The 26,098-nt window shown below is 39.9% G+C and overlaps 3 protein-coding genes across 11 annotated transcripts in view; 1 reads left to right on the top strand and 2 right to left on the bottom strand.

Annotated features, from left to right (window-relative positions):
* tmem231 (transmembrane protein 231) overlaps positions 1–7,094 on the bottom strand; it is a 10,786-nt gene extending 3,692 nt beyond the window's left edge. The window contains exons 1-6 of one of the 2 annotated variants that reach the window (XM_054775432.1): positions 4,810–7,094; positions 4,565–4,731; positions 4,365–4,493; positions 2,239–2,382; positions 889–992; positions 688–793 (exon numbers count right to left, since the gene is read on the bottom strand). In XM_054775432.1, the coding sequence (XP_054631407.1) occupies positions 721–793; positions 889–992; positions 2,239–2,382; positions 4,365–4,493; positions 4,565–4,731; positions 4,810–4,948 (756 nt within the window). In that variant the 5' untranslated portion in view covers positions 4,949–7,094 and the 3' untranslated portion in view covers positions 688–720. The remainder of the gene's footprint in view (positions 1–687; positions 794–888; positions 993–2,238; positions 2,383–4,364; positions 4,494–4,564; positions 4,732–4,809) is intronic. The other variant, XM_054775431.1, reaches the window with a different exon arrangement.
* gabarapl2 (GABA(A) receptor-associated protein like 2) lies at positions 2,320–10,290 on the top strand. 4 transcript variants are annotated; one of them, XM_054775438.1, is made up of 4 exons: positions 2,320–2,414; positions 6,077–6,132; positions 6,454–6,626; positions 7,719–10,290. In XM_054775438.1, exons 1-4 carry the CDS (start codon positions 2,396–2,398, stop codon positions 7,834–7,836), a joined length of 366 nt encoding a protein of 121 aa, XP_054631413.1. In that variant the 5' UTR covers positions 2,320–2,395; the 3' UTR covers positions 7,837–10,290. The 4 variants fall into 4 exon arrangements, with proteins under 4 accessions (XP_054631413.1, XP_054631411.1, XP_054631410.1 ...); XM_054775436.1 differs by having other exon boundaries at positions 2,381–2,414; positions 6,077–6,165; XM_054775435.1 differs by lacking the exon at positions 2,320–2,414 and adding an exon at positions 5,522–5,760 and having other exon boundaries at positions 6,077–6,165.
* Positions 8,939–26,098, bottom strand: adat1 (adenosine deaminase tRNA specific 1). Of its 5 annotated transcripts, none has more exons than XR_008570326.1 (11): positions 18,585–26,098; positions 18,405–18,449; positions 17,460–17,528; positions 16,500–16,554; positions 16,297–16,427; positions 15,602–16,163; positions 15,276–15,421; positions 13,220–13,319; positions 13,037–13,123; positions 11,389–11,609; positions 8,939–11,000 (listed from the first exon to the last, which is right to left on the bottom strand). XR_008570326.1 is itself a non-coding variant. In XM_054775422.1 (11 exons), the coding sequence occupies exons 2-11, from the start codon at positions 18,724–18,726 to the stop codon at positions 11,477–11,479; spliced, it is 1,470 nt and encodes a 489-aa protein (XP_054631397.1). In that variant the 5' UTR covers positions 18,727–18,761; positions 18,844–26,098; the 3' UTR covers positions 8,939–11,476. The 5 variants fall into 5 exon arrangements, 3 of the variants coding, with proteins under 3 accessions (XP_054631397.1, XP_054631400.1, XP_054631398.1); XM_054775422.1 differs by having other exon boundaries at positions 8,939–11,609; positions 18,585–18,761; positions 18,844–26,098; XM_054775425.1 differs by having other exon boundaries at positions 8,939–11,609; positions 18,395–18,449; positions 18,585–18,669.

Genomic DNA, 26,098 nt, shown 5'->3' with positions numbered 1-26,098 from the left:
ATATTATGAGGGAAAATAATGTCATTTCAGTACCTTCGAGTTGAAATTTTAAGGAAAAAGGTGTTTGTTTTTTTTTCCTTTTTAATTGACGTAATGTGCAAAACAAACAAAAATAATCAAGTTTTTGGAAAATTAGGATGGTGAAAAACTTCTAATATTATGATAATAAAGTCAAAATATTATGGGAATAAAGTCATAATTACGAGAAGAAACTTTACCAGAGGAAAGTTGAAATAATTGGGGGAAAAAAACAGCACAAATGGAAAGAACAGCTGTAATTTCACAAGAATTAAAGTCAAAATATTAAGGTAAAAAAAGATGTAATCAAATGAGAAAAAAGTTTGCAATTTCACGAGAATATACTCCAGCATATCTGCATCAGCATAAGCATACTAAGCATAAATTGCCTTACAAAATATCAAAGATGCAAATTTGCATCCTTTCATTTTTCACGATGTAGCCCTCGCTGGAAAAAAGTTTGGACACCCCTGCTTTCGATGCAAGTTCCCACTTACACTAAAACTTGACTTGCGCCGTCCTACGAAAGAAACTGAGGGCCTACTGTAAAGGCTAAACATTGATTGTTTGCAGGTGTGAATCCACGTTTCCATACCTCTGACAACATTTGCATGGTTTTCTTCAAGTATGAAGCAAAATTTAGAATGAAGTGTATTTTTGGAAGGATATCTAATTACCTCCACAGGGTAGCGGATTTCTACATTAAGTAGGAAAGGAGAACCAGCAGCCCGCCCTGTGGTCCACACTGGTGTGGGACAGAAGAGGGCCGTGGTCACTTTGAAGAAAAAGTTGAAGAGAAAGAGAACAATTAGCAACAGTGTCAACAATAAACAAAATACATGTCTATTTACTCAATCAGTGTTACTTAACTGCGAGCTTTTCTGAAACTCACAGTTTCGTTCCTGGTAGCGCCTCACGATGCTGTCAAGGTCGTATGCACTTGCAAAAGGGCTGGAGGTGTCAATCACAGACTCCTTGATTGAAAAAAAATAAGACAAAAAACATGAACATGAAGAAATCATCCTGGCATTGCATATCTGCCAAAGGATGGGGGGGGTAGGGGGTTTTAGAGTCCCTTCATAGAGAGAGTTACGTCATGAGTCGATAAAATACAGTCACGTGACTCGTGGAGCCATCTTGGGGCCAAATTCGCGTTTGTGTTCGCCTTTATACAACAGAATACAACAGTATTCTTGGCCGTATTGTTGTTTATTCACCAAAAATGCCGGGTTGTTGTGCATTTGGATGCACAAATAAACATGACAAGGGTTTCAAGCTGTACAGATTCCCTGCAGATATCAACAGACGGACAATTTGGAAATCAACCGTTTGGGCTGAAAGCCGAACACGTCTTCAAAGCTGTGCGAGGTAGGTTATTTCAGAGTGTTCGGTCCCATGTGTTGTATTTGGTGTTGTGAATTTTAAATATATTATACTATTTTGGGAAGCTATCCCCCCGCGCTTATCGTGCGAACACCGTATGCAAGTGTTTGGACAGTGGCATTTTTTCATGATTTTGCCCCTACAGTATACACCACCACAATGGATTTGAAATTAAATCAATCAATAAATAAACTGATACAAATATGGCATTTAGAAATGAAGGCTCCAGGTACAGTAGAGCACTGAGTGTGTCCAAAGGAGCACTGCAAATATGAGCACCATTTTAAAACTTAGATGGAAATCTTTTGCCAGTTGAGCCACTAAAAATGAAAGGCAGATTAACAACATATTTTAGCTAACATCAAGGACCCGCCCAGAGTGGCTAACCCAAGGTCACAAAGTCCTCACCATGAAGAACCAGCAGATGGGAGCCCATCATCAAACTACCGACCTAAAACTTCCTCAGCACCACATGGAAGCTCCTATCAGGCGGAGACTAAAGGGTGTAAGCATATGGATCAGAAAGATACTGTCAATAATCCCTAAAGGAGCAAAACACCAGCTAGTGGTTAGACCAGAATCACCAACCTGTGAACTGCTTGGATTGACAACAAGGAAGCCTACGATTCAATGCCACACATGTGAATACTGGAGTGCGTGGAACTCTATAACATCAACAGGATGCTACGAGCCCGAACTCCAGAGGCCAACTCAAAAGCCAGTTGCACAGGTGAACATTAAATGTTGTGCAAGCGGTCACTGTGTTGTGGGTGGTCAGCGTATTTGCACCTTCTAAAAAAAATGTTTGCACAAAGATGAACCAGTCATTTCTCTCACATTGTAAATGTTGAATAGTCCGCGGTGAGGCAGCGGTGTCCTCTGCTGCAGCCTCAGGTCTCCGCTCATAAAGAGCTTAGCTCCAGGGACAGAAGAGGAGTGCTGCACGTAGGCCAGGCTCTGCATCACCACTGTTGACTTTGTCTGGAAAAACACGATGGGGAAAGTAATAAAAGGTTGGTTTTACTTTATTTATGCCAGACATCAAATGCCGGATTGTCAAGAAATGGGTAACATGTAACATAACTAATGTAGCATGTAAACGGATGGGTGCTGGGTAATCCTGCTAGTCAATGCAGTATATTACCTTGTGTTCACCTCAGGCCGGATTGTAAGACAGTGCTACCACTTCAACAATAACTTCCTACCCAAAAATGTCATACAGTATTTATCTGTAAGAAAGGAGAAATATGATCTTGGGGAAAAATGTAACTTTTTTTCTTTTAACGTTTTGAGTTTATTTTCGTAAAACTTCAGCTGATTCAAAAGCTTGAATCTCCACTTCATTGCTAGTCCTCGGCGTGGCCGCCTCGATATCAATGGGTAGAGAGGGAATCACACAGATGCCAATCGTCGCTGTCATGGCACGTTAAAATGTGCTTGAATAAACAAACAGAGCTGCTTGAAAGTCAGCCACTTGTGGCAGCAGTGTTAATTCCACACCATACATACAGTATTTTTAATTATATACAGGTTTGCTAAGTAGATTACTTTTCCTCTTCAATTTCGCATCGGATTCACACCAAGTGTTGGACCACCTCGAGTCATACGACGGCTTTGAATGTTAAGTCCAACTTTAAGCCTTTCAAACTCATGGATCGGAGCTTCAGGACAAGATAATGTATGTAGGATATAAATTCACTTTAATATCTATCTGCAGATGAAATTTCATTAAAATCTGATGGTGCGAAATATATTAATTTTGGCCCGGAATTACTGTGTGCAATTTGTAGTGTGACGTAAAAACCAATACAGCATGCTGCTGCACAGTGGCAGATGTACGTGGTGGCCAGGGATGGCTGCGGCCACCCCACTGGCCATGTAGACATTTTGGGAATCAACTTATTGCCACCCCTATGTGAGTAATGGTCTCACCTTGGCCACCCCAATGAAAAATTTGCTGCACTAAGAGTGCTAAGCCCACATGAAAAGTATGACACTTAATTTTCTTCCCTGGACTTTTTGATGATCAAAAAAAAAAAATTGCTACACTGTTAACTTTTAAAACATATGTCACAGTCTTAGCCTAATTGCAAGTATTGCTCAGATGTTGTACAATGTTGTTTACAGCCACGCTGTGAAGCTAATTGCTGATGCTGTATCCATTAGCTTCACAACAGATACATGTTAATTCGACCACAGGAGATATGTCATGTTACACATATCTGTATCGGTATCGGCTGATATCGGTATCGGAAATAAAGAGTTTGACAATATCGGCATATTGGTTATCGGCAAAAAAGCCAATAAGGGACATCCCTATTTATAATTTTACAAATATTTCAACTTTCTTCTTTACAAGAAGTAAATTTACTTCTCGTAATATTATGACTTTATTCTCATGATATTACAACCTTTCCCTCCAACCTAATTTTCCAAAAATTTCAACTTTGTTTCTCGGCAAAAAAGCCAATAAGGGACATCCCTATTTATAGTTTTACAAATATTTCAACTTTCTTCTTTACGAGAAGTAAATTTACTTTTCGTAATAATATGACTTTATTCTCATGATATTACAACCTTTCCCCCCCCAACCTAATTTTCCAAAAATTTCAACTTTGTTTCTCAAACTACAGCTTAAATTTGAAAAAAAAATGTCAACTTCTAAAATGACATTTTTCCTCATAACTACTTTATTCTCATGAAATTAAGACTTTTTTCTCAATAGATTGAAACTTTTTTCTCTTAATATTTTGACTTTATTCTTGTAAAATTACTGTGGATTTTTCCTTTTTTTTAATAACCTTTCTTCTTAAGTCATATCTTTAGAATGTGCTGTGAATATGTTACACGGCAGTAGCTCATTAATAATAAATTTAGTTTATTTTCAGAATAAAAACAAACTCTAGGACACACTTTGGACACGACTGTTGCCTGTAGCGGAGGTATTTCAACAGCATACTCACAAAGAGCTGGTAGCTGAAGGTCAGAAGCAGTTGGACACTGTAAACACTTTCCTCATCTTTCAGGGGTAACTGCAGTTCAAAAATCAGAAGGTCCAACTTTCCATCCTGGTTTTGGTCCTCTTCTCTCACCTGTTCACGCACACATAAAAAGCACATCAGTCTAAACGAAGTGAAAGCTGTTGTGCATGAGCAAACCTCACAGAGACAAGAGGGATTCGCAGGTTGTTCCCCAGCATGTTGTTGAAATGAGGGGAGGTGCTCCAGGCCACATAATCCCCGCTTGTACTGGTCGCAGCCACCAGCAGAGTCTCATACTGGAAGCGTACAACTGGCTGCTCTTCATAAGTGCTCCTTTTGATCCAGAAACCTGCAGTACGAGCAAGACCACGCGTTAAACAAATATAATTGCCACTTGTTCCTTTTATTGTTCGTCACTTTTCTGTACCTTGGCTCCTATACACCACCAGCAACGGTGGGATGTAAGTGAGGCACAAGACCGCAACGAGAAACGCGGTGGCGCTGGTGTAAAGACTGGTTTTGTACCGAATTAAAGCAGGATGGGAGTAAACTTCATAAAAAGGCATAGCGGGCGATAGCTGACGTACGTGCACGTCTAAAGGAAAACGCGCGCGTTGTGTCTCATTAACAAACTAGCCGGGTAGGTAGCGGATTCAAGCTAGCAAAGTGGCTAATTATTTGTTCTTCTTCTCCATCTTGTTAAGTACATTACCGCCATCTACCGGGCTGGCGTGTTGTACAGTAGCAGTGGCGAACGAAACGATCATTCAGAACACGCTAGCGGATAGCCAAAGACACATTCGTACGATGTTTAAATAAAGGACATTTAAGTAGGCTAACAAAACACTTGAGTAAAACTTCCCAAACGGATTTTGTAAAGGCGTCCAATACACTTTAGCGTCACACTGTTTCCATGACTGCCAGCAGGCTCATGCTGCCTTCAGGTAGTATCGGTACAACCACAACTTTAACACGACTGTGTAAATTAGCGAGATAGTGTAGAGAATTATATATACGTATAAAAGTGTGTGTGTATGTATGTGTATACCTTACTTCCTGTGTCTGTCTGTCCTCTCGCGGGGCTCCACGAAATACTAGACAGGATTGACTTAAAGAATGATAATTTGCGAGAGCACCTGAAGGGAGCACCATCCTCTGCCAGACAGTGACGTCACCTCAGATAGACAAACCTGACGTTTAGCAAACGGGCTGGAATTATTTTGTTGACGTTTTTGTTTTCAACGCCGTCGACTGCAATGTTTGAACATTAAGACATTTCCTGCTGTTTTCAAGGACCTCCAATTAGACATTAGCGTCACGCCTCAGTGCGGGGATCGAGCAAAGATGAAATGGATGTTTAAAGAGGACCATTCCCTCGGTAAAGGATTGCTATGAAGACATGTTATGTCATGGAGATTTTGCTTATTCATTCTGCATGGGTTATCAAATGCATGCATGCTGGTTAACATATATGCACCTGTCATTTTAAGTACATGATGATGTTAGTTCCTAATTGCCATTGGATAATGTTGCTATTAGATCCTCTATCATTACTGCAAAACAATGCTGTCAGCACAGTTTTGAGTTTAAGGCCTTACTAGCTTTGTACCGTGCCTTATCAGGGTTTTGGACTAACTATAGACACTGTTGAGGCTGCCAAGAGGCACGACTCATACTTTATATCTCTTCCTCAGAGCACCGATGTGTGGAGGCAGCAAAGATCCGCAACAAATATCCAGACAGAGTGCCGGTGAGTTTGCGACTGACAGTCTGCGGCGACAAAGTAAGCATAATATTAGCTCGTTAAAGTACGACTCCTGGATTTTTCCAAAAGCTGGCTCGGTGCAACTGGTTGATTTGTAACGTTTTTGGGTCGGCGCCGACTCCAAAATGTCCGATTTCATGTTACATTTCATGGGTGGCAGACGAACACCAACACTGTAGTGGACAGTGTTATTTGCTAACCACCACATTTCATAATAGAACTCAGTCTCTAATCTATCTAAGTCGAAATGCTTCAATGATGATATAGTGTGTAAAGTCGATGCACGTCTTTATGTCTGCGCTTCAGGTGATCGTGGAGAAAGTGTGTGGCTCCCAGATAGTTGACATTGATAAGAGGAAGTACCTGGTGCCCTCTGACATCACCGTGGCCCAGTTCATGTGGATCATCAGGAAACGCATCCAGTTACCTTCTGAGAAAGCCATTTTCCTCTTTGTTGACAAAACGGTCCCGCAGTCCAGGTAAGAGCAACACCACACTGTGGAAGTAGAGCCCCGATCATACAGAAATAGTACGTACACTGTCGTTATTAGTATTCGTATCAAATACTGACACACTTGTTACACGCTATCAGTCCATCTGCTTTATAGACGTTTGGAATTGATGTCTCCATGAACGGAAAGAAACCAGACCCCCATTCTTGTTTTACACGGTTCATAAGTGTCGGTGTCCACATGTTGTACGGAGCAGCATATCTCAAGAATCTATCTGACCTACTTCCAAACCTCACGCCCCTCCCTGACGCCTTTTAAGAGCTGCGCTGGACAACAAGGTGACAGCTTGGAATTTTGGCTCGTTGCTTAGTGCTGCTCAACGTTGTTAGTGGGGATCGGTGGACCCGGCTCAAATGCGGGACTGTGGGATCGATGGCTGTTACGAGTGGAGGACCGTTTGAAGAGTAATGACGGTTTACATCAGGGGTGTCCAAACTTTTTCCCGCAAAGGCCATCCATCCATCCATTTTCTATACCGCTTCTCCTCATTAGGGCTGCAGGGGCATGCTGGAGCCTATCCCAGCTGACTTTGGGCGACAGGTGGGGTACACCCTGGACAGGTCGCCAGCCAATCGCAGGGCTCATATAGACAAACAACCATTCACACTCACATTCATACCTATGGACAATTTAGAGTCGCCAATTAACCTAACCTGCATGTTTTTTGTGGGAGGAAACCGGAGTACCGGAGAAAACCCACGCACGCACGGGGAGAACATGCAAACTCCACACAGAAATGCCCAAGGGAGAATCGAACCCAGGTCTTCCCAATTTTTTTTTATTGTTACTGTGTAGGCCAACATGCAAACCACTAGACCACCGTGCGGCCGAACGTCCTAACGTTCTCTCATAATGTTGTTGTTAACGGTTAAGAGGTCATTACAGCCTCATATCAAATCAACAATAATTTGAATAGTAACAATGAAAGTGAAGCAAGCTTTGGTATCGGAATAGTAACGGTATCAGCAGATATACAAATTCAGGGTTTGGATCGTGAGTGAAAAAATGTGGATGGGTGCATCCCTAATTGAAATCTGGTGGCTTATGTGTGTGTTGCAGCCTGACTATGGGCCAGCTCTACGACAAGGAGAAGGATGAGGATGGCTTCCTGTACGTGGCCTACAGCGGAGAAAACACATTTGGTTATAAGATTTTTTGTACGACAAAGGGTTATTAACCTTTCACACAAATACACACACATTAAGTTTATGGCTGCACTGTGTTTCAGACATTTGTGCATCTGGCCCAGTCTTTTCATTACCATTTGACGGCACTTGAATAGACAAAAATGCAATAGAAAAATACCATCAATCATTGAATGCACTGAAAGGAAACAACATAAACACTGCCGTACTGTAAAATGACCACAGCAATCTGCGCATACAACAAGCATGCCACCTATTTATTCTTTTCCTTGTCGCAGGTACATGTGTTCGCACCAAAGGAGAAACCGCCTAATCATGTTGCATCTGTATTTACAAAAGCTGAAGTACATATCCAAGACGATAGAAGCAGTGTGCCTATAAAGATGACAGAATAAAATCATAAAGAGATAGTCCTGTCTTGTATAAAATAGCCAAAAGCCATACTTGATGATGAGGAAAATAACCGTAGTAGAGGTTTCCTGTCAGAAAATGATGTGAGTAAAAGGTTTCTAATTTACTAAGGCTGGCTGATGCTGCAAATTTTGCATATCAAGTAAATACAGGGCCAGTATTGCCAATACAATACTGATATTGATATTGAATGAGTTTGCCTGTAATTTGTTGATCGTGATTGTAATCAGAATAAGGATTTTAGGCAAACAAAAACTGTCTATCAACAATGTTAGCCATCATTTGTGAACTATTAACAATATCAACAGCACTACAAAAACACATATTTGTAAATATTAACATAGAAGAAAATGTTAAAATACTGACCCCATCTCACTAATATCTATCCAATACTAATACTACCCTTGACATCAATATTTGCACCAATCCGCCAATCCCTATAGTCCAGTAGCCAAAAGCCATACTGAGTAAAGACACCTTCCCAAAAAATGACTTAAGGAAAAGTTTTGTATTCTACTTTAGTACTTTTGACACTAAAGTATAGGATGCATAAAATATAAAATATCAAGGCTACATAAGAAATAGGTGGCAGAGTCAACCCTCGACCCCATGACCAATCGTAACAGAGTAGGCGTGGTCGGAGGAGGAGGCTGCGGAATCCTGAGTGTTTAAATCAAGAGAAGAAAAATGCAGATTAACCCCGTTTAAACTTGACATTTATGGACTATTTTATTAAGAGACTTACTATAGCACTCTGCTGGGATCCAGTATCATTTACTAAAATTCAGTCTACTAAAAAAAAAAAAAAAACAGGAGTCAGGTAGTCCGCGTAGCACACAAACCCGGAAATGCTTCAAATCTGACCAACTTCCTGTTTATTTTGGCGCCTCACGTAACCAATCTGCTTTCGATTGTTCGGCGCGTGTTATCGTCGCACTTGTCGCTGCCAGGCAACGAAAAGTGAAACAATAACAGCAGCTAAGTATCGATGATACTGAATGGGTCCGTAACAATAGAAAATGTATCGTACTTACCAAGTTTATCTTTGTGTTCCTACATGCAACACAAGTGTCTTCAATGTTATTGTTTACATCAATATACACCCCTGAAGTCTAACATGCAAATAACATTACACACGATGATACCACATTGATTTACTAACCTGTTCATTTCAATCATACCGTAGTCAGCAGTGTTCATTCTTCTTTATCCAAAGTCTACTTTGATGTGAAGGTGCTTGCATACTTGCTAATATACACATACTAGTACTACTGTTGAAACCCTGGTGGACGCACTGCAAGGGTTTCCCTAAAGTCTGTACACAAAGGCTAAAACACATACTATACAATAATAAAACAATATTAGCATTTTTTAATTAAATTCTGTACAGTATAGGCTATGACTTTAGGGACACTGTATAATAAAGGTTACTAACTACATGCATGACTGGTCATACACCATAATACTCTCAAGTAATGTTGCTTTGCTGTTTGGCTATGTTATTTTCATGTTTTGGTGATGAATTGGGGGGAGGGATATATGCAAGTGTCACTTAACAGAGAAATGTTCTAATATTTAATATTTTATTTAACTGGTGTGTAATGCTCATTAAATGTATGTTAAAGACACTCTAGGTATTTTAAAAGGATAGGCTAGCTTGGAGGACGTAACCAATACAAATAAATGGAACGCAAACAAGTTGTATGGGCGTCATGCAGGGTCGGATGGGTTGGCATGACAGGTGTCTTTCTTTGTGCACAGATAACTAGAGACGAGTGATCGCTGTCTATGTCGTGGGTGTCCAAAAGGTGGCCTAAGGGGCATTTTCGGCACACAGCTTGTTTTTTTTCTGACAATGAATTGAAGGTGTATACTATATTACACTATAATTTGCTTTGCTATCTATAACACAAAGCTAAGATGTTGATGTTTCACTCCGATAGCTTAGTGAATACTGTGGTCAGATTGGCTGACTTGTGTCGACATAAGCAGAGCTAGCCATTGCTTGCACATTTACTTGTGACTTTGTCCAGAGACATAAGAATGGCTGATAATAAAGGATTTCTCTTGGTTGACATGGTTTTTCTTCATTTGGCATATTTTTTTATTTAATTGTATTATATATTTTAGGTAAAATTGTGTGCCTGCACCTATCCATCCATCCATTTTCTATGCGGCTTCTCCTCATTAGGGTCGCGGGGGCATGCTGGAGCCTATCCCAGCTGACTTTGGGCGAGAGGCAGGGTACACCCTGGACTGGTCGCCAGCCAATCGCAGGGCACATATAGACAAACAACCATTCACACTCACATTCATACCTATGGACAATTTAGAGTCGCCATGCGTGTACATATATATAATGCAAATAAAATATATATAATGTACTTAATTATTAATTAATTAATAATTGTCAAATTGTTATTGTTGAAAGGGATTTATTTATATCCTCAGCATGGTACAATTTGCAACAAAAACCCTAACTATAAAACACAAAATTCCATCTCAAAAGGGCCCAATCTGATTATGTGTATTAATTTATAAATTTCCAACTCTTCGCAGTGGAATAACACATCAGCAAAATCAGCTCCCGTAGTTCACGGTGGTTGGCGATCTGACACATCCCTGTTGACTACAAAGACGATAAAGCTTTCGTACATACTCAAATCTTTTTTTGCACCATCTCTCTTTTCTTTCCACCGTCTACCAATCATTTTGTTCCACACCTTGGATTGGTTTTAGTGGTGGTTTTTAGTTTTTTAATTGTACAAAATACCAAACCAAAATGAAAAAGCTCGACAACTCAGTGCACATGGTCGGGAAAGTCTTGTTCCCTGGGATATAGGGACCATAAGCACTCCTGTAGGAGTACTGGGAATTCATAAAATAGTACTTGATTCTTCTCATCTTTGAATCATTGTCTTAATTACCATTTTAATGGTACAGTTTGGGATCACCAGTAGTAAATTCAATTGTCCCTTCAACATTCGTACCCATCGTCATACAAGCCCTACTTAGGGGCAATGCTTAAATAGCATCCTGTACCGTTTATCCATCCGTGCACCGTTCTCTGGGCGTTCTCGATTAATGGCGGTGCTTTTATAGCTTTGTAGTACAACATATCCTGAGTTAAACCCCAAGCTTATCTGAATAAGAGTGTATATGTGGGCTCATTACACTGCACCAAAAAAGTTATCTTCTCCATCTTCAAGAGTTTGCTTCCTATCAAGCCTTAAAGGATATATTTTACTCCAACGTTGGCTTTCATTGGAAGAGCAAGAGGTTTCTGTCACTGCGTGGCCAAAGAGGGAAGGCCTGGCTGCGAAGCTGCTGCCAAGCTTGTTGGTAGGTTTCCGATGCCTCCTTGTAGTCCAAGTATGTGTGCAGGTCTGTCCTCCTGCAGACGCATGAAGGGAAACATTGTTGTCAACCTCATTCCATTGGATTTCTAATGAAATTAAATATGTGTATATATACACAATATTTCATTATTTATAATTTATTTGCTCAATATCACAAAATGGCAGAAAAGGCCACTTTTCTGATGGGTCAATTTTCTGTTTTTTTTTTTCCCCCCTTTGGCTGTTGTGAAATCTCTTTTTTTTTTCCAGATCGCTACAAGTACACTTTTTGGGTCCCCGAGGTTTGGGAAACCTTCCAAACCTTCATCGAGGGTCCTGCCAGGACCCAAAAACGGGAGAAGATGACACATTTCTGACTAGTCCAGTTTTGGCATTCTTTTCAGCCCCATGGCTGTCGTAAAATCTTTTTTTTTTTCCCCCAGGTCGCTTCACGGTTAGGGTCCAGGTGGTGGGGGAAGCTTACTAAACCTTCACCGGAGGCCCCGCCAGGACCCAAAATGGCAGAAAATGTAACTTTTCAGTCGGGTCAATTTTCAGCATTTTTTTCCAGCCTTCCAGCTGCTCTCGTGAAATCTTTTTTTTTTCTTCAGGCCACTTAGACTACATTTTTTCGGTCTGGGAGGTGGGGGGGAAACTCCCAAACCTTCATTAGGGGACCTTCATTTGGGGAAACGTCCCATAACTTCATCAATCATTCCAAAATATTTCATTCTTTATCATTCCTTTGCTCAATACCACATATGGAGGAGCCTTCGCAGTCACTCAATGATCCATCTTGATTGTGACTTGGTGGATTATTTGGGGTCTTTTATGTTACTATTATAAAAAGTGGGGGGTACAGAATGTAACTGTAGAGGCACGATGGCAATACAGTTGGCCATGATTTGTGTGGCGACACACAGGAGCTGCTTGTGTGAGTGGGTGCACGACTCCGTACGAGGAATCAATGCGGTGGGATCAGGTTACCTGCTGGCCAGGAGACAAACACAAGGACCACTGTTCTCTCTTTTTTGAGAGCTTTCTAAGCATCCAACACACATACACACACACACACACACACAAACAGGGACTGTCTTTTAGACAAACCAATACAACCTGCGTGAAGCTGGCCCACTAACCCCATGCACAACTCTGGTCAAATATTCCCCATTTGTTTGTGCTGTTAAAATGGTGGTTTGTGCTCTTTGCGTTTTCGAGTTAGTCCAGATTATTTTATAGGTCAATCAAAGTTCACCCAGCACCCCCGTTTGCTTCAAATTGCACCAAAATAGTCCCATTCATTTGTGCCGCGTTTAATCGGTTTGTGCTCTTTTGTGCGATTAAAAAATAATGCCGTCAACCAAGGAGCACCTGGAAACGTACGTCTGAAAGGTTGCAGTTTTGTATATGATTTATGGTGTGTCTTGGGCAAGATTTGTACAAACTGTGGCATGGAAGGCTCAGAACTACTACTGTTTGTCACCTGAGTGAATCAGGAAGTGCTGAAGCTTTGGTGGCTGACACCAGAGACAGGAAGGAATGGAAAAGCTCCAGTTTACACAAAGCAGACCTGCAACCCACAAAAACATAATTGAAATATTCTAAATACAAATAATGCATTCATCAAACAGTCCAAAATCTGTAACTATTTATTAAAATAGTTTACCGAGCTTTAGCAGTGCCCAGGGCCTTCTTGGTGACTCCTTGTTTGTACCCGCTGGCAGTGACATCTAGTGGTTGATCAGGCACCTTACACCAGCTGATAGCTTCAAACAAACGTCAAACCACTTGAAACCAGGAATCAAAGAATAAGAATAACGTTTTGTGGTTATTTTACATCTATTAATGAAGTCAAACTAAAGATGATGGATAATGAGTATGAAGCTGATTTTTGCAGCTCTGTTTGGTACGCGAGTTCACCCAGTAGTAGTTTTACATCAGAAGTGTCCTAACTGCGGCTCGGGGGGACATTTGCGGCCTGCGGCACATTCAAAAAACATAATTAAAAAAAAACAACAAAAAACCCGGAAAAATCTGTAATTTTACAAAAATAGAAAAAAAGTAATCTAACAAGAAAAAGTTGTAAGAGTAACGTAATATAAATAACGTCATCGGCCAGTCCAGGGTGTATCCTGCCTCCCGCCCAAAGTCAGCTGGGATAGGCTCCAGCATACCCACGACCCTACTGAACCAAGCAGCATAGAAAATGGATGGATGGATGGAAAATAACGTCATTTTAGTAGCATAAAGTGGAAATACTAAAAGACGTTATTTTTTTAAAATAACAAAGTTAGGTTGCGGAAAAAGTTATGTTGTAATATTATGAGAATGTTAGGAGAATAAAGCCATAATTTCATAATTAGTTTTTTAAACTAAAGCAAAAAAAAAAAAAGTTTAGTTTTTCTTAATTTACATCATTAATTAATTATGAAGAATATGGATAACAAGCATATACCGACCCTTTGATTAGTGAGTGACACTCAGTTTAAAACATTCATGCCCTGCAAAATTTGAGCTGATTTCTTCACAGTATTCAAATTTTTTGAATTCCTGTTTTCATGGGTTTAATGAGCTGGAAGCCCAAATTACGTAAAAATAAACAAATAAACACTTGAAATCGTTTAAATTGTGGGCCCTGAATCTATCATCTATGAACGTTTAACTTTTTGAATGGAATTATGGAAATTAAACAACTTTTCCATGACATTCTAAATTTTTGGAAAGGGTCTGTACATTTTGCAGAGTTCACCTGGAAGAGATTTGGAGGGGGAGGAGCCAGCCTGTGTGGCTTACCTAGTGCATAAATACATTCCATATTTCGGCATGCAATTTGCCGCTTTGAAAACAACGTGTAATTACTAGGGATGCTCCGATCGACTGGCAACCAATCAGTATCACCAGATTTACGTAAAAAGTTGCATGATCGGCATATGCCAATAAAGCAGCGATCACAAAAGTCGATCACCTGTGGCTAGCACCATTGCACCTGCAGCAACCCTTTTGTGCAGTGTAGTGTCTTAACCTAACTAACATCTTTAGCAGTGTCGCCCTTCAACTTCCTTCAAAACAAAACAATCATGTCTGCCGTGTGGAACTCAACTACTAACACATGCCACAAAAAATACCTGGCGGGAGGTAGCAGGTTAAAAGCATTTGAAGAACAACACTTGACGAAGTATGTTGAATTTTGGAGGCTCACGGTCACGGCAGCTAACACAACCATGCGGCTAGCACTCGCCCGTATGTGTGTGACAGTCAGACGGTTAAGCTAATAACCCGAAAAATAATTGAATTCATCGGACGAGATGAGCAGCGATGAGCAGCCTTTCTCAGCGGTGGAAGAAACCAGGGACCTTGGAATTATCCTAACCTTTCCCCTTTATATGGCACCCCTGGCCAATAGCATAATCATCATTAATAAATTTTTAAATGTATAAATTAATCCATGTGATCGGTATCAGCCGATTTCAGTCCTGGATGGTCAGAATCTGCCGCATAAAACCCTGATCAGAGCCTCTCTTTTAACTATGTCAGCAAAAGCCTCCAAACATGTCATTTAAGGTATTCTTAATAACAATAATAAGACAAGCTCCTGCAAATGTTGATGGAGAAGGGCCTTAAGGGCCGTTCCCCCACCACCCTTCCTTTTTTAAGGCTATAATGAGCACAGACATGCTGAAAGACAAAATGTAATGCTGACAAAAGTGAAAAAAATACACAACCTGCTCCACAGGGGGTAATGCGTCCTTGCTTGGCCATGTGTTGGAGCTCAGTCTGGGCTTGGCTGAAGGGGAACTCCAGTTTGGACTGAAGAAAAACTGGTGGACACACTGAGAAACCAGCGCAGAGATCCAATACATGGGAACATCTAAATAGCACAGACGTAGTGAGGATGTACTTTATATATTTTTTTTATGTATAAATTATAAACATTAACATAGTATATTATTTATTATGATTGCTATATATTATAATTAATAAAAATGTGAAAAAATAATAATTGTGCCCACTGATACTGTAGATACTAGATAGATAGTGCGTGCCTCACCTTGTGTACAAAGCTCTTTGCATGGATGCTTGGCTGTAGGGGCACATCCCAACCACCACGGTGCGAAAGTACAGCGCTTCCTCTAAGTAATGGGATAGGAGGGCACCCTGGAAGCCCAGCACGCCCCAGCGAGCCAGCTTGTCGCTGCACGAGAGAGACAGCGTGAGCTCTCCTCGGCCGGGCTTGACGCGCAGCAATCCTGTGGTGTGGTAGCCCGTCCTGGGTTGGAGAGGATCAGATGGGCCGCCTCGCACGGACTTGGCTCCCGTTCTGTGAATATCTGGGAGCTGGCAGTCTTGCCTGCCATCTACAATGGGTGTTTTCACAGGCGGGCTGGGTGAAGGCTCACTGTCACGTGAGGATTGTTCGGAGTCGTGAGCATCGTCTGTTTTTTCCTCATCAGCGTACCGTTCTTCTCGACACAGCCGCTTGGAGTTTTTCAACGATGTGCCTGCTTTTGATTTTCTTTTGAAGCTTCCTTCAGCCGTCCCTTGATCACTCTTCATGGATGTACACGGTTGAGGTTGCTTGTCAGTCATGGGGATGATGGAGGCGTCGCCACCTTGTGAACATCAACTTATAAATGACCTACACCGGATTGCTTTTAATATATTTAAATGTACACAATGTGTCAGAGTGAGGCAACACACTGGCATTCATGTCTATAAACGGCCGGCACAAAGTCTTAAACTTACATGGTGTGTGACTGGTGAAGAAGAGGAAGGAAACTCCAGGCTGAAGCCTCCATTTCCCTGGACACGTCGCCCGACAAAACACGTGGCTTCCCCTCCCGCTCACCGCTCTGTGCAGCTGCTGGGTTAGATACCTGCCAATACAAACATGGACTGGAAGATCTTTGGAAATGATGCATGCTGACTAATACGTGTGTCCTGCACACCTGATGCACCCTCTTCTTGCGATGACTTCTGCGTGGCTGTCATTCAGCACATCACCTAAACAAAGATTCACATTTCAGAGTATGCGCATTTTTCTGGGCATTTTCCATACTGTTTATCACGTGCAAGGTCAAAACCAATCGTTAACGCCTACAAAATCATTTTTCAATAAGGTAAATGTGCATTTCTAGTACAGTAAAGCACATTTATGTAAAAATAATATTTTTATGTATACAATATAGAGTTTATATATAAAATATTACGGATGCATGTTTTTTTTTTTTAAGCTGATACCGATACAGATAACATGCAGCACGCTACTGTTTTTTTAGTTGCCTATGGCATATTCTAAAAATCTAATTTAACAAGAAAACTACATAAAAAATTTTTTACTTAACATTTATTATTTTTATTTCACTTATTCTATTTACATGAATAAAAAAATCAATAAATACTTAAAAATAAAACAAATATTTTTGCTTATTTTTATTCTGTTTATTTGAAATCTTTATCCCGTTTTTATTCTTATTTTTAATCCTATTGCTTACTATTTCTTCGTGTTTAATTATTTTATTTTAAATCTTTATCCCATTTTTATTTCTATTTTTAATCACAGTGCTTACTATTTCTTTGTGTTTTATGATTTTTATCTTTATGTGCCTTCGTAGTTACATCTTCCAGTGTTCCTCAAAGAGAGCCCTATGATGTAGGGTTATGTCTGCCATGGGTGTCAGGCGATGTCAACTTAAGCGGGCTCTTTCTAGTAATAGGAAAAAGACGGTAGACTTGATGGGTTGGTCCACATTGTGGAAATAAGTGGGTTCCAGCCACTGTAATAATGTGGCTCTATATATAGTATATACTGTATATATATAGTGCCTTTCAAGGAATCCAAGTCAACAAACCACAGTAAAAATTGTGAACTAAATAAGTACATAAATGAAATAAAATAAGCCACACACCTTTGGGACTCATGGCTGTTTGTCCAATGCACTTTGTCCCAGTTCCGAGGGAAACCACTTCTTTTTCAACTACAAGACAGAGGTGATAGATGATTTCAAAAATGTAAAAAGTTGCTCAGACAATTGTGATCTCGTTGGCATGATGACCGACACTTGTGCCTCTACACTGGCCAATCAATCTCAGTCTGAGCTTGTCTCTCAGACGTCTATTGTGGGCTGTTCTCCTCTGATCTGCGTCTTTCTAATCCTGTCCAACCTCGGCACTCCCGAGGAACATCGAAGCATCTTCAGCTCTGCCAACTGTTTGTTGGTCTCACGGCCGTCCTGTAAATCTTTCCCATCACTTTTTCTGATACTCTTCTCCCACCTGCACTCGCCTTCTCACCTCTTTTCCACACTCAGACATACATCAGGGATGTCCAAAGTGCGTGCTGGAGGCCATTTGCGGCCCATAGCTGTTTTTTGTATTGGCCCATGGCCATTCTAGAATATCATTTAACACGGAAACGGAAAAAAATCAATAATAAAAATAAACATGGAAAAAATCAGCAAAAATTTTACAAGGGCAAAGTCAAACTATTATAAGAAAAAAGTTGACAAGAATGAAGTAATAGAGTAATATGAGGAAAAATAATTGGTAGCATTTTCTATACCGCTTCTTCTCTTGAGGGTCGTGGGGGCATGCTGGAGCCTATCCCAGCTGACTTCGGGTGACAGGTGGGGCACACCCTGGACTGGTCGCCAGCCAATCGCAGGGCATAGTATTAAGTTGAAATATTTTTTTTTTTAAAGATGCTTTTTTTTTTAAGTTGTAACGTAATGAGAAATTTGAAATAAAATGTTGGGAAAATTAGGTTTAGTGAGAAGTAATAATATTACGGGAATAAAATCATAATATTACGAGAATAAAATTTACAAACAGAAAGTTCTTCCACCTGCACTCACTGTCATCTGTGAACATCACTGTCCATGGAGCCTCCTGTCTGACCTCTGTCCATCACCATAGCAAACAAGAATATTACCGTTATTAGTATCAACATTTCAGCATTTTCTTCTCCATAAAATGTAAGAACAAAAGCATTCATAATCAAAGAGCACAATTACTACTACTAATAACAATAATACCTGTGTCAGAATTGGCACATCGGGTGACTTTGACAACAGCTGCCAGTAGGGTCCACTCTCTGCCCGGCTCAGGCTTCCCCCTGTGGGGAAGCGCGTTGAAAGTCTCGTAGCACAATTGAGCAATGTCATCAGCCGTCGCCATGTTGGACGCCACCACGGTTTGTGAGCCGAGGTTCCCTTGAATTAAAAGACGGTTAAAAGCTACCTGTGTAATTCAATAAAATGTAACGTTATGAAGCTTTTGTCATTATTGTCTAACTTTCGCTCCATGCAGCGTTTACAGCAAATTCCGCGGAAGTACACCCGGAAGTGCTTCTTCTTTTTGTTTTAAGGCGGGTGGCACTCAACGTAAAAGGTGCATTACCGCCACCGACTGCATTGGAGAGTGAAACAGACTAATACCCTCTCACATTAATACATTTATATACAGTATACTGTACATTATATATATTTGCTGTGGAACTAGCCGTCTGTAGTCACCAAACAGATTGAAAGTCGTTTCTATATTTATATGTTGTGTGAATCGTTGTAAATAGACGCAGATATCCAGTGTAAACTCCAACTCAGCATAAGAGTGGGCGGGTGACTGGTAATGCAAGTTTCGACGGTATCGGATCAATACTAGCATGATGAGATCAGTATTTTTCAGTCCTATTTTGTGTTTATTTGCACAAACATCCTTATTTTGTCGTGTTGTTTATATTGATATATTGTTGATGTTGTTATACAGGTATTTATACTGTATATTGTTCCCAAGTTCAGGGAATAAAGTTGTTGGCCACAGTAGGGGTTTGAAGGATTTGAATAATAGCCAATAGTAGTTTTTGCTTTTCTTTATTTATTTTGCACTATTGACCTTATTTTCCTCATACAATTGTCTGTAATAAGACCATTTTCTTATTTTTCTGATGTTTTTAGAGTATCTTATTTTGTTGTATTTATATTAGGGCTGTCAAAGTTAACGAGTTAACAGAAGTTTTGGACGCGCGATTAACGTTTGCACGTCCTGTTTGACCCTCGGGCGACACTGTAGTCGTCACCGTGTAGCTACAAGCTGGAGCAAATATTGAGTAGAAATGGAGAAAGAAATTGTTTTTTTGATTGGTAAATTTAATTTCAAAGGCCTGACAGATGGCTCTCGCAACAAGAGGAATGTTATTAGTATCTACTGTCACTGTGATTGGCATTGTCACGAACTAGGTCGTCGTCGACTTGCCTGAGAGAAGCGGGAAAGGTACTGAAGCGCTGCCTGTATTTTTTAATTGACATTTATACAGTGGTACGGCATATCAGTGTCCCACTCACAAGTATTTTTTTTGTTTTTAGAAGCGAGCCATCTCTGGGCTGATTTTTTGCTTGGAACTGCAAACTAAAATTGGGATACGTGCTTCAAATTAATGGCAGACATAGCCGAGGACACTTTGTCAGGGCTTGTGTCAATTCAGCGCTAGCTAGCCCTGGCAGTGCACTAGCTAGTCACCAACACATCAGTAAAACATATGTACATCATAGCAATCAATTTATCTTCTTTATTGTGTAAAACTATGACAGGAACAACATCAAATTAAAAGCACTAAATGAATACAGATACAGCCTAGACTTTTTTTTTCCCAATGAGGTTGTGTACCACAAATATGCACATTAGCACTCAATAAGGTAATCAAATCTTACCTTTAAAAAAATATATATATAAAAAAATAAAACATAAAATTTGATGTACTTATCGTAGTTGTGTATTACCACAAAGACATTTATATCCCTATTTATTATAGATTAAAACTTCTGCAATTAATTATGAGTTAAAATGCAATGCAATTAATAGCGATTAAACATTTTAATCGATTGACAGCCCTAATTGATATATTAACTTGCTCACAAATACAGTTTGTTTATAAAACTGTCAAAAATCATTTAATGACCTTTAATGAAAAAATTCAAGTAAGAAGTATGGTATCACATCAAGACCAAAATTTGCAGTATCACCCCTCCCATTTTTTCCGGGAAGACACGTATTTTGCATTTCTTTCGTAGTGTCTACCCGGGGTCCTGTGTTTTAAAATTCCATGAAAAAATACGAAAAGCGGTAAACTGTGTATGTCGATGTCGACTTAAGTGGGCACTTTTTAGTCAGAAGAACAACACTGGACTGTGGACTAGATGAGTTGCGGGTTGTCGACATAAAGGGGCTCCACTGTAGCAGGTTGGGGGTAACAAAGCAAGGACTTTTATCACACAAAAGATACTTTTTGTGAACATATGGTTTAGAGTTTCAAAGTTTATCACGTTGAAACCTCCTCCAGAAGAGTTTCTAATCACTGCATCGATGTTCTTCTGCTTATCCGGGTCGTCAGGGCAGCAGTCTCAGCCTAGACTTCCCAGCCTCTGGATACCTTCTCCAGTTCCACCAACGAGTTGCCAAGGTGAATCATAATACCTCCGGTGTGTCCTTGGTCGGGGTGGGCGAATCAATCCAAATATCCCTTATTATGTATGATTTATTCCTTTATTAATCGTGCTATTGATGTATTCCAGTTTCAAAGCCTGACAGACCATTCATTTTTGTTGACATTTGAGCCATGATAGATGCTTTGAAATGAAGGAAATCGGTCACCAATTCATTCATGACAGACCTTTCATTTTGGCACCGTGACGCTGGAGGTATAGCATAGACCAGGGGTGTCCAAAGTGCAGCCCTGGGGTCATTTGTGGCCTGCGGCGTTTTTTTTATTGGCCCGCGACACATTCTAAAAATATAATTTAACAAGAATGCCTTAAAAAACAACAAGAGCAAACATTTTAAAAATCAACAGTATTTTTACAATAATTAAAGTCAAAACCAAAACCAGAATAACTTAATATTATGAGGAAAAATTATTTCATTTTAGTAGCAGAAATTTGTTATTTTTTAAAATCAATGTTATGAAAAAAACACAATGAATAAAGTTAATTTAAGTTCAAATTAGGTTAAAAGGTTATACTGTTCTGGGAATAAAGTCATAATTATGAGAAGAAATGAATACGCAGAAATGAAAAAAAAAAGCTTTTGCAATTTTACAAGAATAAAGTCAAAATATTAAGAGAAAAGAGTCATATTCTTGAGGTAAAAAAAGCAATTTTATAAGGTCATTTTAGTAGCGTAGAGCTGAAATATTAAAGAAAAAATTTTTGGTTTTTAAGTCATAACATTATTAGAAACAAACAAAACAAAACAAAGTTGTCATTTTGGAAAATTATGTCAGAGAAGAAGTTATAATATTATGGGAATAAAAGGTATACAATTACAAAAAGAAAATTAAGAAGAAAGATGAAATATTTGGAAAATTGAAAAAGAAACTACAAAAATAGCACAAAAAAAAACAAGCAAACAGCAAAGTAGATACTAATAATAGGCTTTTTCACCCATATCACAAGTCTGATATGCAGTTTTTTCTTGAAATATATATATAACTTCTTAGCGTATTACAAAATATCAATGTTGAGTCCTTTCATTTTTCACTATGTGGCCCTCACTGGAAAAAGTTTGGACACCCTTGGAATAGACACAAGAAGCCAATAACCAATAATATATACATAAATATCATGTGTGTATCTTTGTGTAGATTTTTACTCCTCAAGCTTAACACTGTGGATTCAATTAATTTAGTCTTTGCTTCCAGATCAGTGCCTAACTGAACATCACGCCGTAGCTGACCCGTGGTTTGATGAACAGTGGCCATGAGGAATGTCATTAAAATGCTCACACACACTGCAACGCTGTGACAGATGACCTTTTACTGCAGACGCATTGCACATGTGACAACGCTGCAACTTCAATTAATTGCTTCTTCACAAAGTGTCACTGGTCCACGTAGGCGCTCGTTTACTTGATTGGTGTCAGTCGCTTCCTGTTTCCTGCCTGAGCTCCGTGTTTGGGCTGTTTTGGAGCAGTCAACACTACCTTTCGTATTTTCATATAAAAACAACATTTTTTGAATGGTACGTGATTCCTATAACCTCATGCCGCACGTGGATATAAAAACATGAGAAAAACAAATTCTTCACTCACTCAAGACACTCCAAGAAACAGGTTTCGGAAAAAAACACATCAGTTTTATTTTGAAATGACTTATTTTTGTGCCCGTTCACTTTTTTTTCTTAATTTTTTAAATCACTTCTACCAACGTCAAAGGTGGCAATGTTCTTAGAAACAAAGTCAGAGAAAGTGGAAGAAACAAAGAGAGATGCTACAGCTGAAGGCCGTCTCAACACAGCTTTGCTGTGATCAAACGTTTTAAGGGCATGGAAGCCCTCCCACCCATGTGAGGCGTCCCCAGTCACAGTGTACTGTCAACAAGCTCCCACCACGTCTCTCTCCGTGGCAGACGAAGGCAGCCAAATGTGTTCCAGAGGAAACACCAGGGGAAAACTTCCAAAATCATCAAAACAGCTACTGTAATTGTCCTATCTGCGCGTTCTTGTAGAATATTTACAGACACGCCCCCTCAAATGTAGGGGTGGGGCTGATTGAGCCAAATTAATTGATTGATTGCTTCAATACCAAAAGAAGTGTCGGTATCAGATTGATATCTTTGTCCTGTGTTTTATTCTGATTGTAATCATAATCGACAAATTACAGGCTAAATCATTCAACGGTCTTAAAATTTCAAGTAAAACATGTCGGTATGGGCAATACTGGCACTGTATTTACTTGGTATCGGATTGAAACCAAAAATTTGCTGTGTCATCCACCCCTACTAAAAAGATACTTTTCTCTCTTACTACTACTGGAGAGCACAGAATATGAAAATTGGAAAGCCAGTATGCAAAAAAAAAAAAAAAAAAAAAAAAAAGAAAGAAAAGAAATCCACAATACAAAACTTGGAGAAGCAATTCTACAGAACACATATGCCATGTTTGACTTTGAGGCTGCCCAGGATAGATATAAAAAAAAGTGCTGTGCTCCGTGGTATGAGGCACTCACAAAGCAAGATGGCAACCATAAAAAAGATGCTGAGTTGTTTCGCTCTCTAAAGTACAAAAAGAGCAAGAATTGACATTTTGCACTGTTGAATGTTAAGGAGGTTCCAAGTGGAGCTTCAAATTGCAAAATGAAGAAATAGAGGTGAGCCACAAAAAAAAAGCAATTTATTGCAAACAAGCATTAAAGTGAAATAGGCTGTTCATCAGCTGTTCAAATGTTTAAGAGCAAAGCCTTTAAAAAGCCAAAATCTTGCCAAAATGTGTATTGAATGTTATTTTGTGGCAGGTAATCATACTCTCATCATCTCTTGATAGCAAAGGCAAAAAAGCTTTCTCTCTTTGAACGCTGTGGGATTGTTGAGCTGCATAAGCAAGGCCTCTCGCAGCGTGCCATTGCTGCTGAGGTTGGACGCAGTAAGACAGTCATTGGAAACTTCAAAGATCCTGAGGGTTATGGAACACAAAAGTCAAGTGGTAGACCCAAAAAAACGTCCCATTGGCTGTCTGTGAAGACACAGGACCATCCTCGGCCCAAATGAAGGTTGTTACTGGTGCTGAGTGCAGTCCAATAAGCATCAGACGGCATCTCCGAGAGAAGGCTTTAAGAACAAGAACATTTCCTTCAAGGCCACAAAACTGCCCGTTTGGAATTTGCACGAAAGCACCAAACATGGGACATGGAAAGGTGGAAGAAAGTTCTATTCTTTGATGAGAAAAAATGTAAGCTTGATGGTCCTGATTGCTTCCAACGTTGACATGACAAGGAGATCCCACCTGAGATGTTCTCCACACAGCACAGTGGAGGGGGCGCCATCATGATCCAATGGAACAATGGAGCTTCAGGTTGTGCAGGGGCGTCAAATGGCATCTGGCTATGTGGAGATGTTGCACAGGGCATCCCTTATGACTGAAGGCCCTCGTCTGTGTGGTAATGACTGGCTTTTTCCAGCAGGACAACGCTGTAATGCCCGCCAGACAAAGAACTTCTTCCAGAGGAATAAGCTCACTCTTTTGGACCATCCTGTGTGTTCCCCTGATTGAAATCCAATTGAGAACATTTGGGGGCGGATTTACAAAAATGGACATCAGTTCCAGACAGTGGATGCCCTGCGTGAAGCCATCTTCACCACCTGGACCAACATTTTCCATCAAGCATGCCTAAATTAATTTTTGAAGTGATGCAGCTACTCACTACTCACTGCCTTTTTTAACATTTTATTTTTATTTTAGGGAGGGGTTCGGGCTTTTTTAGAGCTATGGTCTTAAACCTTTGATCAGCTGATGAACAGCCTATTTCACTTTAATGCTTGTCTGCAATAAATTGCTTACTCAAAGTTTTTTTTGTCTCATTCCCATTTCTTCTTTTGGCATTCTGAAGCTCCACTTAGAACCAACAGGGTAAAATATCAATTCTTGCAATCTTTCAACTGGTCTTGAAATTTTGATGAGGAGTGGACTGTACCATAGGCAAGGCTGTTCATTTCACATGTTTTACAGGGAAAATGGCATGGCGCAATCAATTTGTGGCATTGCAGTGTGGAAGTGCTGATGTGCATTCACTTCAACAGCTGAAATTAGTCTGTGCTTGAGATGACAATGCATAGAACATTAACCTCTTAGACCATTTTTTTTTTGCAAAAAAGATGTGGATTATGTTGGTAGGAATGTACTTTGATGGTTACTGTATATGTGAAAATCTTTGTAACTGGATAAGTTACAAAATAATGTTCAGTGAGTTTTAGCGGTCGACGAATGACACTTGTTGCTCTCAAACTGCTTGCTTGTCTTCCATATTTGCCCATTTAAGTGCTTGTGGTTTGAATTGTTTGTTTTCCTGAAATTGGCTTGGTTGAGCTTTTAGCTGACATTCTTGCGGTTGTTTGGATGTATAGCATGTGTATATTGAGACAACAGACGCAACCTGGCTGCTCCCAATAATATACAGTCAAATTTTTAAAAGGTACAGTACATCATGCCGCACCCTTTCATTTGTCCTGTATGTGGCCCTCGGCAGACAAAGTTTGAACACCGCTGTCTTAAGGTTCTGTCCCATACTGCCATTTAACGACTTCATCTGAATAACGAAGGCCACATGTTTCAAATTTCCCTCGACCAGCTTTGGATATTGATTTGTGGTTCTTTTATGTTACTCTGGCATTTTTTTGCCGTTTTCAGCGTTACCCCGAGCAGAATCTTACAGCTTTTTAGACTTTTATGGCTATCGGCCAGACAGACAGCTCGTCCTCCTTCAGCCACGGAACTTTCCGTACGCAACATGACAACGTTTGGACAACAAAAATGTAATGTTATCATAGCCGTGACATCTTATATGCTGTAATTTCCAGGACGATACGCTGTTGCTTTTTTCAAACTCTTTGAACCCTGTGGTTTAAACAATGACGCTTCGAAAGCCAAAACAGAAAATCTTGCATTTCCGCAATAGAAGCTAATATCACATGTTCTAAAGTCTTATGCAGCGATGGTGTTTGGAGCTGACAAATCTTAAGTAAAGTACGTTTGATGAAGATTCTGCTTGGACTGCGGCAGCTGTTCAA

The sequence above is a fragment of the Dunckerocampus dactyliophorus genome, chromosome 5 (genome assembly GCF_027744805.1).
Source record: "Dunckerocampus dactyliophorus isolate RoL2022-P2 chromosome 5, RoL_Ddac_1.1, whole genome shotgun sequence".
NCBI lineage: Eukaryota > Metazoa > Chordata > Actinopteri > Syngnathiformes > Syngnathidae > Dunckerocampus > Dunckerocampus dactyliophorus.
Note: the sequence above shows the minus strand (reverse complement) of the source record. Positions and strands in the feature narration are given on the sequence as shown.